The sequence below is a fragment of the Hypomesus nipponensis genome, chromosome 8 (assembly GCF_054491055.1).
Source record: "Hypomesus nipponensis isolate SF chromosome 8, ASM5449105v1, whole genome shotgun sequence".
NCBI lineage: Eukaryota > Metazoa > Chordata > Actinopteri > Osmeriformes > Osmeridae > Hypomesus > Hypomesus nipponensis.
In genome coordinates this window covers 11,281,244-11,295,739 of record NC_140368.1, presented here as the reverse complement: position 1 = coordinate 11,295,739, position 14,496 = coordinate 11,281,244, and the positions used below count along the sequence as shown (strand labels likewise).

Here is a 14,496-nt window from a genome sequence, read left to right as displayed (position 1 = left end):
TACACACACAGTTCCATATTTGGAACGTGTTTTCTTCAGCCATGTAAGATATTTTATTTCTATACTTCATTCGTTTTACTTATACATTCCCAAATCTTACCAAGTTGCCATGTTTTAGGACACCTGAGTGAAGTCCACTCTCCACAAACATTGAAGGACAGAGCCACCTTAAAGCTTCATGGAGGTTATTACCCCTGTGGCTTGAAAAGTGTTTTGAAAACAAGCATGTTCACACGTGTGACTGGAGCCCTCTTGATTCTCAAGAAGAGGGACATTCCATGAAACTAGGGGCTTAAACCGACGTCAGAGGATGGAGCATCTGGTGGGAGAGAAGGGCTACACAGGCCAACAGCCCCACTGGATGATGTTGGTTCTTGGAGTGATCAGTGCAGATAGATCAGGCCCTGCGGCTGTCCTCGGCTCGCGACGCGCAGCAGAGTAGGTTGGGACTCCCACACAGGCTGCAGTGGTGGGCTGCTGCAACTGCATGTCATTGGCGCCGCATAAGGATGCTGCTAATTTAGGACCGGCTCGCATGGATATACGAGCTCATCCCTCATGAGTACAACATGACAACAACAATGCTTTGAACCCTACAAGTTGTTATGTGTCATCGGCTTGTTTCCCAATAGTGCACCCTATTTTGCTCCGGTATAGTTTGCCCTACATATCAATGAAGGAATGGGATAGCTATCTCTACAAATTCAAAAGAGACGTTTATGTTTCTGTCACAGATATGTAAAGCAGTGGCCGAGTGTCAAGAGACTTCAGCTATGTTACGCCAGCAGGCTTTCCTCCTACATACACCCATGCACGCACACATGCACACTGCCTCTCTCTCTTTCTCTCACTGTCTCTTTCTCTATATACTTTGTATTTATTTATATCCCCCCTTCTCTATATCTTTCCCTCTTTCTGTCTCTTACTCACTTTTTCTTTCGTGCTTTTGTATATCCCTTTTGTCTATTTCTCTCTCTCCATTGTTCTCTCACACTTTCTGTCTTCCCCATCTTTTCCCTCTCTCTCCCTCCCTCTATCTCTCTTTCTTTTCCCTTTCCCTCTCTCTATCTCCCTCCCTCCTCTCTCTCTCTTTCTCACTGTCAGAGCCACAAAGCTCCTCACGACTAGAGCAGTTGTGGTTCCTGTTCCCCCATTTGATCGTAAACCGCAGTGATTGAGCCGGCCCAGCCAGTCAGGGAGAGTAATCTTCTGTTTCAGTGGCTCTTCACTGCAGTGGCATGAGGGGCCAGCTTGTTTTGTTGTTTTGGTTTTAGGTCGGTGTAGATGCAATTCTGTGGGCATGTGTGAAGCCCTCTGTGGCCTAGCTTGTGACAAGGGATGTACAAATAACATTTGATTTGCTGATTTGATTTTTGGCCTTCTTGTACTTGACAGAAGTTCCTCATGGATGTTCTAAGAGGGATTCACAGTGCATCGGCTACAATGGAGGCTCACGCTGTAAATGTATATTTGAGCCTATAAGTGAACTATAAAGTTAAAGTGTAAAAATAATCATATGCCATCAATCCTATAACGTCGCATGGAAACATTTTTTGTATGACCACCTGATCATTTTTATATGATGAAGAATCCTGTTGCTCTGAAACAGAAACCCAATTCAGGAAGGGAAGGGAAAGCGACAACAGGGCTTCTTCCAATCAGCATTTCAAAATGGATGATCTCCTCTGTTGACATAGATACCAGAGACAGACAGTACATTGGGGCTTTGCTTCAGGTTCTGTGCTGGTGCTTGGTAGTGCTTTTGCCAAAGGCTCATCTGTATGGATCAGTGCCTCATGAGTCCTTCAGGAGAGAAGGGCTAATCTTGCTGCCGAAGAAGGAGTCCATCAGTCAGGACTCTCGCTTTCACGCTAATTCAAGATGGAAGCAAGATGGGGAAACTCGTGTTGAGTTTAAACTCATTTCGGTTGTAGGCATCTGTAACCTGTAGGCTTAATGTAATATTTGTATATAAATAAAGCTTACTATTTAATGAACAGATCAAAGGGCAGTTTTTCAGATTTAAACCCAGGTCTGATGTTCCTGTGGCTTCGCTGTCTGTAACATGGGCAATTGCAAAATCAAAAGTTGTACACAAGAACAGACATTGGACAGTGGACATCAATTGTATTAACGTTTTTATAGGCACTTTCAATGCCCAATCTCTCTCTTGGATGTTACAGTAATGCCCAAACACAGGACTTTCACCTACACACCTCTATTATGATCCCTGGAAGTGTTTGCCCCGTGTGACTGCCCAAATATTTACTACCCAATACAGTGGTCTACTATATCTTGCATTATTTCCTCTGTGAAGCACTCAGTTTAGGCACTAACCTCAATATAACCGCTGGACATAGACGTATCAGTGTAGGATATGTAACTCCTGTTGCCGACTGCTGTCCTTCTTCTGTGGAATTAGAAGTGGTTCCTCTGTGGATCACTATCTAGAAGTTGACAGATATTCCAGTCCAGCCAAGTAGAGTAAGGACTCAGCTTGTTAAACATTGACATGTGTACAGTTGGTGGTAGTGGAGCTGGTATCACTGAAGTGCCAGAAAGGAAATGTATATTTGTTGCCTTTCAAATGGACAAGGAATACCTGGCAGTCCAGTCCCTCTTGATTAGGTAAGGATTGAGAATGTGACTTTCTTGTAATTAAGCATTTCTGACAGTAAAGAAGTTGGTAATGGTCTTGTGAGAGTGCTGAATCTCTGTCATCCGCTTTTGGTATTCGCTTTCTTTAGTTGGTAGTTGACGACGTCAGACTCCTTGCTGATTTTTGCTGTCTCCCCTCCTCCACCTCTTTATCTTTGTCTGTCTCTCTCTTTCTCTGTCTCTATGACTCTGTTTCTTACTCTGTGTGTGTCTCTCTCTGTGCCTCTCCCTCTGCCTCCCCCTCTTGCTCCCTCAGTGGTGTTGGGTGGTCATGGAAGCCTTCAGCCTGCTGATCCTCCTCATCTCGGTCAGCAGTTTCTTCACTTTCCAGTGGCTGTTTCACCGGGTCAGTCCTGGGATCTCCTCCAGGGTCAGCCAGGGCTTCCTCGCCCTCAGCGACAAGCAGAAAGTCGAGTGGAACTCAAGGTACCAGCTTCCATTACCCCAGGGACGGCTTTTACAAAACACTCTTCCGTTTGCCCTCAGTTAGGTTTGTTTTGTAGTCGTGCATAGTACACTAAGTTAAGCAAAGTTGTGCATGGTATACTAAATACTTGGTATACTAAATTTAGCTGTAATATTCTGTAGTTTAAACTGAAAAATATGTGTAATATTTACCCTGACAGTTTTATTTAGTATTATTATTTGAATTTAGACAGTTTGGTTTTACGTCTCTGGGAGTCACTGAGAATCTGTAAATATATTTGTGAGGTATAGGCTCTCAACTGTTATCAGGATTACCTATTCTGTAGAGGACAGTGGTATTGACCTAGTCTGTTAACCAGTAATAGGATGACTTTGAACTTGGCATCTGTTCAACCAAAGTCAAAGGTTACCTTTCAGACGTCACTTAACTCCATATATGCACCTCCGGCTATAACTTTGTTAGGGTTTTCCATACAAGGCCAGGAGAGGAACACTGTAGCATACTGTACCCTACAAGGAAGGAATTCTATGGAAACTCAAATCAAAGCTGTTTTCCTCCATTGTATATAAGTCAGTCTGTGACCTACAAGTGTCTTTCATTCGACCACCAAGCACCAGGCTTTGATAGACTAATGGTCCAGGCCTGTTATTAATAGACGTCAGTAGTAAGTAAGGGTTTATGTAATCCCTCAGTTGTTTATTCTTCCATATTGGAGATCATCATTACAACCAGTGTTACTCTAATCTCAGTCCTGAACATCATTTCCCAAAGGGCTCTTCTCCAGCCTGTGGAATATAAAGCTTTGCAGCATTCAAACACTCCACTGCACCCTGGGTAACATGGAATCAAAATCAGGCATAGCTTCGCTGTGGCCATACATCAGCAGATATACCATCTTATGAAGACATTGAGGGGAGCCAAATATGAAGCCTACTTCAGAGTGCACATTTTTCCTAATTAAACATTTGGAATTGTTGCCAGCAACAAAAATGTTGCCAGATTTGCAATCCCATGAAAACCCTGAAGTATAATTAGGACATTCATCAAGCACTTTTAGGCCTGGCATACTTTGTTTGTAGGGAGACTTGACCCTCTAACTAACACATCTCCTTAGTTTATTAGGTCCACTTCTCCTGCGATCATTGTGGCAAAGTAGACCGCAATCCATTTCTACCTGCCACTGCCCTTCCTGTTTAAGACGAATGAATCATGGTGGATGTCTGGATGGTAGCTCTGATACAGGTTGACTGACAGGTGGAGGGAATAAGTGTCTGTCTGCCTGACCCCTGGACAGTGTTTAATCTGCCACTCTAATTAGTCTGATTCGGCCTGCTGTGTTTATATAGTGGTCATCAGTTACGGTGCACATAAATGCGTTTGGGCTGCTTGAAAAGCTGGTATGTGTGGGGTTTTACAAATGTGTGTGTGTGTGTGTGTGCTTTTTCAGGACCGTGTCCACGCTTCATGCTCTGGTGGTCGGGCTCTTCTGCCTCTACATCCTACGCTTCGATGATGCCATCAATGATGACCCTGTCTGGTGAGAGCCCGGCTGTCAGCCGCAGTGCATGATGGGAACTCTGGCTCCCCTACATGTTGATGAGTCCACTACTTAACTTCAGAGAGTCTCTTCCACCTACATAGTTGCTGTCCTCGTCATATGAGATGAACCATGTGCTTTTGTGTCATCAGGGGAGATCCCACCCTTGTGAAGATAAATGTTGGCATTACTTCAGGCTACCTCATATCTGGTGGGTGCTCTTTCAGTCAGACTAGCCGACACTCAACCTGTATGTGTTTCAGTTATTTTCCATACACCTCAGTTGACCCCCTATCTCTCTCTTCGGTTCTTCTCACCTCTTTTTCAGATCTGCTGCTGATATTTTACTATTGGAAGGCGATAGGAGACAAGTTTTTTGTAGTTCACCACCTGGCAGCATTATATGCTTACTACTATGTACTGGTGAGTTCCCTGTTGTCCAATAGCAGAATGGGCAGGCAAGATGGGGAGACGACCAAGGCGAACAGTGGTGTTCTGTGATGCTGGGGGTGCCGGATGAAGCGTCAGGATGCTGATAACATGCTAGTTCTTTCTGTGCCGCTGTCCTGCTAGCTGCACTGGCTTGTGATGCTAATCCTTGGTTTAACATGGATTTTTATCATTTTTTTAGCTGTCTTCCCATTAATTAATGCTAATTAATGGGAAGTGATGACCATGGAAGGTCCTTGCACAGATGCAGGGCCATGGTTGATTATTTTGGAGGTGTAGCTTCCTTTTTTGTTCCAGGGCAGTGTAACTGACGTGCCTTTGAGAAATAGTCAGTTTGAGTTGTATCATGTTGGTAACTCTTGGAAAAAAATCCTGTTTTCAAATAACCTACCATGTGAAAATATGTCTTTGAAATTAGGCCGCAGGTGCCTTGTTTTGGTGGTAGCTAATTGTTCGGATGGAAGTCACCTAGTTAACGCTTAGAGAGTTAGTTTCTTGAGTTAGTTTTAGCTTTGCCCCATTTAAGTTGGCAGTGCCTCAGTCAGTGTTTCTAGTACAAGCCTCTAATACAGCTGAAGACATCCAGTCCTCCAGAACAGTCCGTCAGTCAGGCCTTCCTACGGGCTGCTGCAAGCCTCCAGACCACCACTGTTCACCCTTGGTTCTGAGTCTGTGACCCTCTAGGTTGATGGGTTCTGTAGCTGACTGTTATGGAAATGACGGTGGTATTTTTTGCATGGAATGTTAAATGATGGTAACGGAGACACCACCCTCCCCCTCACCCCACACTTCCCCCTTCCTTCCTTTCTTTTCCCTCCCGTACTCTCCCCTTCACCCTTCGCTCCTTTCTCTTAGCCCTCTCCTCTCCACCCTTTCCCCTAACCCTACCCTAACCTTCCACTCACTGCCCCCTCGGTGGTGTGTGGAGATGGGCTAAGTTGGGCTGGGCTCGGCTAAGCTGGGCTGGGGTAAGCCGGGCTGGCCTGTGCTAAACTGGGCTGAGCTGTGTGCATGTCAGCCTTCATCTGCCTGCTAGCATGCTTGTGTTCCAGGGTTCAGGCCTCCTTCTCGCTCTAACTTTTCCCTTCACCTACACCTGTGTGAGCCTCCCTCACCCAGGGGCCTTTCACAACTGTCATATGTTATTAGGATTCTTCATTATGGCCAGACTCGTCATAGTTGTAAGAAGGGTGTACTCAGGGCATATATTCTATTCCTGTGAATACGTCTGTGATTCTTGTCTCCCTTATGTATTTTCAAAATGTTGACAAAGAAATCTGGAACAATGTATTGATAAAATATTCTAGCAATAATCAATTATCGGGAATTAGACCATACTGTCACTGGGACCTCATGGCTGCATATTCAGGCTTATACATACTTGAGCTTGACAACGTTTTACCATGATTAATATGGCCATTTGAACTGTTTATCGAAGTAACTATTTTGGCTGACATTTGGATGTTAAATCACTTCTTTTTTTTCTCGTGGTTTTGTATCCAACCCCTTTCTGTTGTATGTTGTTGTCTCATTAGTCTGTTGAGCTGTTTGCTGTCAAGTCCTGTTAGTTGTCATCAAGGTAAAATCTAAAAGCTAAACCATTTACTCATGGAAAAATGGATATGCTGTTACCAGCTGTGTTTCTTTGCCCTGATGAGTTCTTTAAGGATTTTGTCTTCCTGTTGCAGGAGTACCCCTCTATTTAGACCTGACTACTTGGGGATTTATTTTGACCGTTAGTGTCTCATGGGTAATCAATTGTAGTCATGACTAGTCTGGTGAATCTGTATGGAGTGACTTGGGACACAGATGGATGGTGTTCGTTGGGGGGTGAGCATGCACCTCCGCCCCTCCCCCAGCATCTTCAAGAAGTGATAGTCCAGTGTTTTGGAAGAAGTTGTTCATCTGAAACGTCGGCCTTGTCGAAAGATTTGTATGACGAAATAACACTTGAATCCGATTGCTGTGTGATCTTTAAATGCATGTCCTACTTAATTCTGACTCTCGAAAGACTCCCGAAAGTGTCACTAATCTGCGTGTGTCTGTCCTTCTCTGTCCTCTGCTAATATGACTTTCAACTATTTTGTCCCATTTCTGACCAGCGAACCCTTCATGCAAAAACTACCAAATTCAAGTTAAAAACGACCAAATTCAAGTTAAGTTGGGTAATAAAAAAGACCAGGCTTGAAAGACCTAGGACAGGGTCCCTTGCTGTCTTGTTTGCTGATATTGCTGTTGCCCAACACTGAGCAGAAATTATGCCCAGTAACAGTATGGACTTACCTGTACCTAGAGGTACTAGCATGCTAATGCTAAAAGTTCATAACACTGCCTCTGCCAAATGTCGAGTAAGTATGTTTACCCATATTGGATCTTTTTTTTTCAGTCAACAAGGTAAGCTTTCACCATTTGTTTACGTTTGCTATTTCAATCTGAAAGAGTGTCTTGAAATGTTGAATTTAAATCGTTTTTAGGATCATGTGGGCAATTTTGAAGAGGAAAAAACAGGAATGATCTACTGCTACTAATGTGTACGACCCCTCGGCTCTCCATGACTAATAACAGTTTATTCTTCAGGTGGCTGAGTTTGTCTGTGGTGAAAACCCTTGTGTGCTATGATGAGCTTTGATTGGAACTTTGTAAGCCGAGCGAAGCATTACTAATTGATTGTTTTTGTTGCTGTGTATGTTGTTAATGGTTCAAATACCACAGCACAGACCCAACCAGTCCTCTGTGTTCCTGAACTCTGAAATGTGGCACCACAGATCAATATGGCTGCTTCTGGGATCAGCCATATGTTGTGGAACTGACTCAAATTGGCAAACACTGTCTTTGCTGTCTCTTCCTCGTGTCAGAAAGCAGGTGAAAGTGAATCGCGGTGAGGGATGAGAGGAAGAAGCTGCGAATTATAATGTCGCGTAGGACTGCCAGCAAGAAGCTCCCTTTGCAAATGTCTGTTCACGCAAATGTCTCTTAAGTTATATCACAAATTAAATGTACCCTCAAGAAATGAGGGTAAGATGAACAATGTTGCATCTGAAAAATGAAAGGTTCTATATTCAGAAAGGGATTGCTCTAATTTTGGACCAAAACCATGTCCTCTTAATCTTAGCTCTGTCTCCATACAATAACATGTGAAACAGTTGAACATCTTGAAAAGATGCATAATGACTTGGATCCTAAAGGCGTACAGTATTGATTTTAGGTCAACACATACTGTACATGATATTGATTTAAACACAGGCCTATGGGTAACAACGCAACCACAGGGCCTAAACAACACAAACCTTACTTTTATAACGGTTATATTGGATCAAACACTTGCTTTCTGTATCTCCGTTGGGACACTTCCTGTTTCATTGTCCTTCTGTTTATCCTCTTGTGTTCCCAGGGTCAAGGAATGTTGCCTTATTTTGCAAACTTCCGTCTTCTTGCGGAGTTCTCCACTCCGTGTGTGAACCAGCGGTAGGTACCCTTCACCAAGAACATTGCCCTTTGGACCAGTAACTCAGAATTGCTGTAGCAAACACTGGGCAAGACAAACCTGCCGATGAGATCAAACCTCAATTAACATAGATTTGTTGTATGCTTATCTGTGAACTTTGACCTGTTGAAACTTTTGCAGGACCAAGCACCCCTGCGTTAGCTGGTGGCGTCACTCCCCGCTAATTGGCGCTTTCCCCCCTTATACTCACTGTTGTTTTTCAGCTGGTTCTTTGAAGTGTTAGGCTACCCTAAGTCCTCCAAGCCCAACATCGCCAACGGGGTTGCCATGGCCGCTGTCTTCTTCTTGGTTCGGATTGCCGTCATGCCGCTGTACTACAGCCGCATGTGGTCGGTGTACGGCACAGAGGCCTTCTACCGGTTGCCGTGCAGCGGCCGCGTGGCGTGGATCTGCTCCAGCATCTGCCTGGACGTCATGAACATCATGTGGATGCACAAGATCGCCCGCGGCTGCTACCGGGTCATGCTCTCGGGCCGACGGCCCAAAGCCGCGACGCAGGAGAACGGGAAGGCGGAGTGAGTTTGGAGAGAGGGGCGATGCTGCCGTGCGGACGACCCAGAGCTGTGCTGTCCCTCCCCAGCGCTCCGACTGGTTCCTAACCGTCTGTTTCACAAGCAACCCACTCCTAAACGAAAGCCAAGTACAATCAGTGAAGAGGTGTTTGAAACAGGACACCGTGACTCTTTGGGGAAATGTTTTCGAGTTCACATGAGATGTGGAAGGAGACTAGATCCGCCTCTCCGACAGATAAAAGGGCCCTTAAGCGATACTTTTTTTCATGGCCAACAATTTTTGTGTCTGGTAACATGACAGTTTTTCCAAACACATCAAGTTAATGACAAAGCCAATTGATTCAGCGGACTTCCAAAAATAAATGTAATTCCTTTTTTATTTTTATTTCAGTTGCCTAAATCTTAGAGGTGTTTTTTTACACAGTGGAGCCCTCTGGGAGTCCCATATTTCACCCTGAGCCTGCAAGCTGAATAGATTCAACCCAGCTAAACCCTCATCTCCCTTCCTTCCGTTTATTCAAAAGCGTCCGGATCCGGAACTGAGAGAGACTCAGAGAGTCAGGGCCAGGGTCTCACGTCTGTAACGGGTGAAGTCAGATATAAAATGCCAGGGGAGAGACTGCATGAATGCAGACATCTAGCTTGTGTATTTAGGGTGGAGGCAGGGCCAGCCCAACCCAATAAACAAACCAAACATTTGTTTAGGGCCCTCAAAAAAACATTTGTAAAAAAATTAATTTACCAATCAAAAGGGCCCCATACACTATTTTTGTTTAGGCCCCCAAAACATAGGGCTGGCCCTGGGTGGAGGTGTGAGGGTTCTGTTTGAAAGAAGGATTCTATTGTTCAGACTATTTTACTAGCACAGATTATGATTAGACTTTGTCCCTAACACTCAAGCGTTAACATGACAGTAATTTCATGTTCACAGGCTACAATGTACATGAACATATTTTGTTTTATTTAGTCAATTTTTGCGTTATACCTAAAGTATTTTTTGCGTGCTGGGCATGAAATTCAATATTAATCTTGTTTACAACAATTCTGTCAGCAGTTTCCAGTTTAATAATTGTTATTTATGTGAAGAAGTTAAGTTAATTTTTCTTTTTCACTCAATGTGAAGGCTATGCCTTTGATCATTTTTAAACTAAGAAGCACCTGCACCATGTTGTATTAATGTGCTTCTCTTCACACTCATTCCTACATATTTATTCTCAGAAGATGTTTGGCACATTAGCAGTGTTTGTGGTATAACTTGAATAGGCATACATTGACATGGTTTCATAATTGTCATACATTATAATTACTTTAATTGTCTGCCTTTTTTGTAGGCCTAATCTAAGTAGCCTAGCGCACACCAACACACATACACACCTTTTCTCTTATTCTGTGAACAGCAATTTTAACGTTTGTGGCACATACAGTGAACTGTTCAATGTTTTACTGTGCACCCTTTAAATTACTTGAACTCAGACTTATTGTCAGACTTATTGTGTGTTTCGTAGACCGGATCGTAGACCTAGGCTATGCCAAGTGTGGAGGAACTCAAAATTGGTCCTTGAATCGTTCAGCAATCTGTGTTTAGCTGCCTTCTTAAATCCATTGAATTCCACGCCGATGTTTTGTTACGGCTTATTCCATGCCATGTTAGAAAGTCATTTTAGGCATTTTTTTTTAACTTTACATGTCCGTGGTTAGGGTAAGGGTTAGTGGTTGTTTTACGTTTATACAACACAACAGTGTACAATAACAGTAGGCCTAATGAACTGTGTCCTTTCAGTGGTAGTGTGAATGAAATCTACTGTAAAACAGTGCCGAAAAATTCTCAATCAATTAAAAAAACGATCTCATCCCGTTTTTCCAAGTCCCTCTAGTCACCTCACCTTTGGTATGTGTAATGCTCACTGACAGAAAGGAATGGTTTGAAAAACTAGAAACACAATGTTTTTTTTTGTGGTTTTTAACACTTGTACAGAAATGGAAGCGTCGCGCGATAGCCAGTAAACATCATCAATACAGATATGCATGGTAAACTATATTCATGCGACCTCTAGACGTGCATGCGGTACTGCATGGGGATTGCACTGTACACTAAATTTACAAACTGTAGTTGTTTGTCCTATGTTTCTCTGATGCTAGATATGTAGTTTTACCCATGAGTATTCCTCTGTACTGTATGAAGCATGTCATCCGGTGACGATGGGAAAGAAGATTGAGAAACGTGAGGACAACACTAGTGCCGGGCACAGAAATTTCCTAAGAAGCGAAATGATACTTGAATATTACATAATCAGCCAAGTTGATTAACAGTATGGGTACAAATGTACATACATAGGATATATATTGCATTTATATACAATAATCTATATTTATTCCTTTGATAAGGATGACCCATATGAGTGACCAAATCAAGTTGTCTGTAATTTTCTATTTAGTTTGGCAATACACCAGTGACACATTGCGCATATGAATGTACTTCAAATGAAAGTATTTTTAAAAAATTATGAAAGTTCCAAGACATCAGATTTAGCCTTGTCCTAAAACTACAAATTTCTTGCCAAAAAGGTATATTTTGTTTTATTATGATGATGAAAAAACTATCCAAATAAAATATGACTTGTCACTTTACTGAATACCCAGCAAAGAAAGAATGCGATTTAATTCACTTCTTGCAGGACAGGGAATGTTTACATTTAGTCCAAAACAGTCTGATGTTCATATTTGTCATAATGTCTTAATTTTCCACTTAGTTGATGCCATTTGCCTCCGTAAATATGCAGAATTACCAGTGTCAATAAATACATAGAATAAACTTGTTTGCTTCTAGTGTCTTTCATTTGACTAATAATAGCAAAAATACAATATCACATAAAACATGTGAGTTTCAGAAATCAGTCACATAAATAAATAGAGCATTTAAATATCCTTTTAAATTGTAATCTCAATGTCACATTGAAAGAGGGCGAAATAACATGTGTTCATTTAAAACAATAAGGCTATGCTACCACAGAATAAGCTTGTTTAATCATCCATCTAAACAAGAACCATTTTGCATCGAGTTGAGTTTGACAGTGACTAGTTTTAGCATGCCTTAGATTTATCTGTCGTTATAGCAACACTTGTGTGGGGCTCCAACAGGTACTTTCTCATCTGCAGAGTTAACACATCCACAAGCAAGGTTAAAAGTGTTGGTATTAAGTGTGTGTGTGTGTGTGTGTGTGTGTGTGTGTGTGTGTGTGTGTGTGTGTGTATGTGTCACCTGTTTCTGTCTTCTTCTGGCCTGCATCTCTTGCTGTTGTTTTAGTCGCACCTCCTCCAGACTTAGGCACCCACCTACACGCTCACACGCACACACACACTTTCAATCCACCTTATTTTGCAACGACATTAGGCAACTCTGTTAGATTAATAGGAGCAGGCATAATTTTGCAAGGGGTAGCCTACCCCCTTGTGCCCGTTATTGATATTACATCAGATGTGAAGTGGGTCATGGACACGTAAGTGCGTGTGTCCATTTAGCGTTTTTATTTCTAGCAAAAAATCGCAGGAGGGCGCTTCATTTTAGTGCGTCATTATAGACCGCTAGCTAGTAGCTTAAACTAAGCTGTTTTTGTAGGCTATATTCTTGGATAATTTAAGTTATCAGATACTCATTAACGGACGTTTTCAACTCTCGAGTGGAGTTTTCGACTGTTGAGTGGCTCCCCAGATGAAAAAAAAGTGACAATGACGACACCAGAACCTTTCTGAAAAGTTAAAAGATCTTAAACTAGAAGCGCTTGGAGCGGCCGCACAAAAATGTCATAACGCTCAACAACAACAACACAAGAAGTAGGGCTAAATACCCATGTTGGGTGCAGCGCTTACAGGAAGTCGAACCCTCTTTGCTCATTGGGAACAGTTAAAGACGCGATATGGACACACTCAGCCTTTGGTTGGTTTACATGTGTGTGCGTGCCTCACCGACACTGCTGGGATTGATAGACACATAGGCCATCGCTCTGCTCAGCCGCAGGTCCTCCAGAGCCGCTAGCTCCGCCTCCGCCTCTACATAGCCAACCAACGAGAAGCAGTTGATGATATTAAGTAATACTAGCCTAATTACGAAAGAATCTGATCCTTCAATTAGACTGTAATCTGACCCAAAGGGAAAACACATAAGATCAAGTGTCATAATAAAGTACATTAGCTATATGTTGGAGCTACATAGCTGTTGGATACATAAATAGCGACCTATTATCATAAAAAATAATACAAGTGCTCACTCTTTTGAATTTCTTTTCTTTTCTTGGGATTCGGGGGGATGACCGTGAAAGCTTTGTGGCTGAGAAAGAAAGTATAGTTAGACTGACATTTCTTTATCCGTCCAACAACATAGCGCAACTTGACCCCAGCTCTCTGCTGTGACATATTCACTACTATGCAAGAGCCTATGGAGCCATTCAAACCAACATTGACATTAAATCAGTTTGCTGATTAGTAACTCCTACGGTGGCTAATGGTTTAGCTAAAAAAAGTCACAATACCAGCAGCAGGCCAGCGGGTGGTAGGATTACGTGATCACCGGCAGATGGTAGACCTTATACAAGCCACCTTGCTTGCTTGTAAACATTCTGTCTAAACTATAAATATAATAATATAGGCTAGTGGTGTGTAGCCATGCAACACATGAGTAGGTTTACCTGGTAGGCCATAGGCATTTTACTCTCACCTCTGAACTCCACAATATGACCTCGTTGCCCGCTCTTTTTGTCCCGGCGTTTTAACAGATTCTTCTGACTTGAGGGGTGATTTCGTTGAGATGTCAGTTGACTTCGGAGACGTTGCCGTGACTTTGTGACCCACACGGGGTTTAGGTGCTGTGGATATTGACCTCGCCCTCCTCTCACACTTGGTCTCACCCACGATTCTCTGTTTCTTGCTGGGTTCACTGCCGTTATGTATACTCCTTGGACAGCTAGACGCCCTCGTTTTACGCGGACATGTCACTTTCAACTGAGACGCTGGCTTTGTTTCGGCTCTCGTAGGTCTATTTTTTACTTCGAGATTTGTTTGCATGTCCACCGGCTTCTGTTTGATTACCTTTGCTGATGACATTGTGTCTAAATAAAAAGTTTAAATTTCAAAATACCCTCGCTAAAGCCTCACCTGGACGAGTTATTAATACAATGAAGACACATTTTCTTTCATCAGGACTATGCGAGGATTATGCCAGTGAACTTCAGGTCTGACGCGCTTGACGACCATTTGTTGACAGCTAGTTGGGTTCCGTGCCGCGCGCAACCTGTCAGGGCTGCAAGTTGAATCAGTTTAAACTGCACAATCCACGATCCGATTAATGCTGACATGAAAGCGCAGAGAATGCTGGACAATGTAGTCCTGGGAGATCTGTCTTTAATCTGTAGGT

At 42.9% G+C, this 14,496-nt stretch overlaps 2 protein-coding genes and 2 long non-coding RNA genes across 4 annotated transcripts; 1 reads left to right on the top strand and 3 right to left on the bottom strand.

The window, feature by feature from the left end:
- Positions 1-1,497: 1,497 nt before the first annotated feature.
- Positions 1,498-3,160, bottom strand: LOC146275167 (uncharacterized). Its single transcript, XR_014766339.1, has 3 exons — positions 2,338-3,160; positions 1,987-2,058; positions 1,498-1,871 (listed from the first exon to the last, which is right to left on the bottom strand). It is a non-coding gene; the product is annotated as an uncharacterized LOC146275167 (long non-coding RNA).
- On the top strand, positions 2,527-10,946 carry LOC146275165 (TLC domain-containing protein 4-B-like). The gene is made up of 7 exons (XM_084703364.1): positions 2,527-2,628; positions 2,915-3,084; positions 4,533-4,622; positions 4,775-4,833; positions 4,951-5,045; positions 8,464-8,537; positions 8,781-10,946. The coding sequence occupies exons 2-7, from the start codon at positions 2,930-2,932 to the stop codon at positions 9,094-9,096; spliced, it is 789 nt and encodes a 262-aa protein (XP_084559490.1). The 5' UTR covers positions 2,527-2,628; positions 2,915-2,929; the 3' UTR covers positions 9,097-10,946.
- LOC146275166 (uncharacterized) lies at positions 8,361-9,222 on the bottom strand. Its single transcript, XR_014766340.1, has 2 exons — positions 8,768-9,222; positions 8,361-8,616 (listed from the first exon to the last, which is right to left on the bottom strand). It is a non-coding gene; the product is annotated as an uncharacterized LOC146275166 (long non-coding RNA).
- Positions 10,947-11,650: 704 nt separating the features above from the next.
- Positions 11,651-14,377, bottom strand: LOC146275164 (uncharacterized). The gene is made up of 5 exons (XM_084703365.1): positions 13,801-14,377; positions 13,355-13,413; positions 13,053-13,136; positions 12,349-12,422; positions 11,651-12,239 (listed from the first exon to the last, which is right to left on the bottom strand). The coding sequence occupies exons 1-5, from the start codon at positions 14,184-14,186 to the stop codon at positions 12,171-12,173; spliced, it is 672 nt and encodes a 223-aa protein (XP_084559491.1). The 5' UTR covers positions 14,187-14,377; the 3' UTR covers positions 11,651-12,170.
- Between the last annotated feature and the right edge of the window lie 119 nt (positions 14,378-14,496).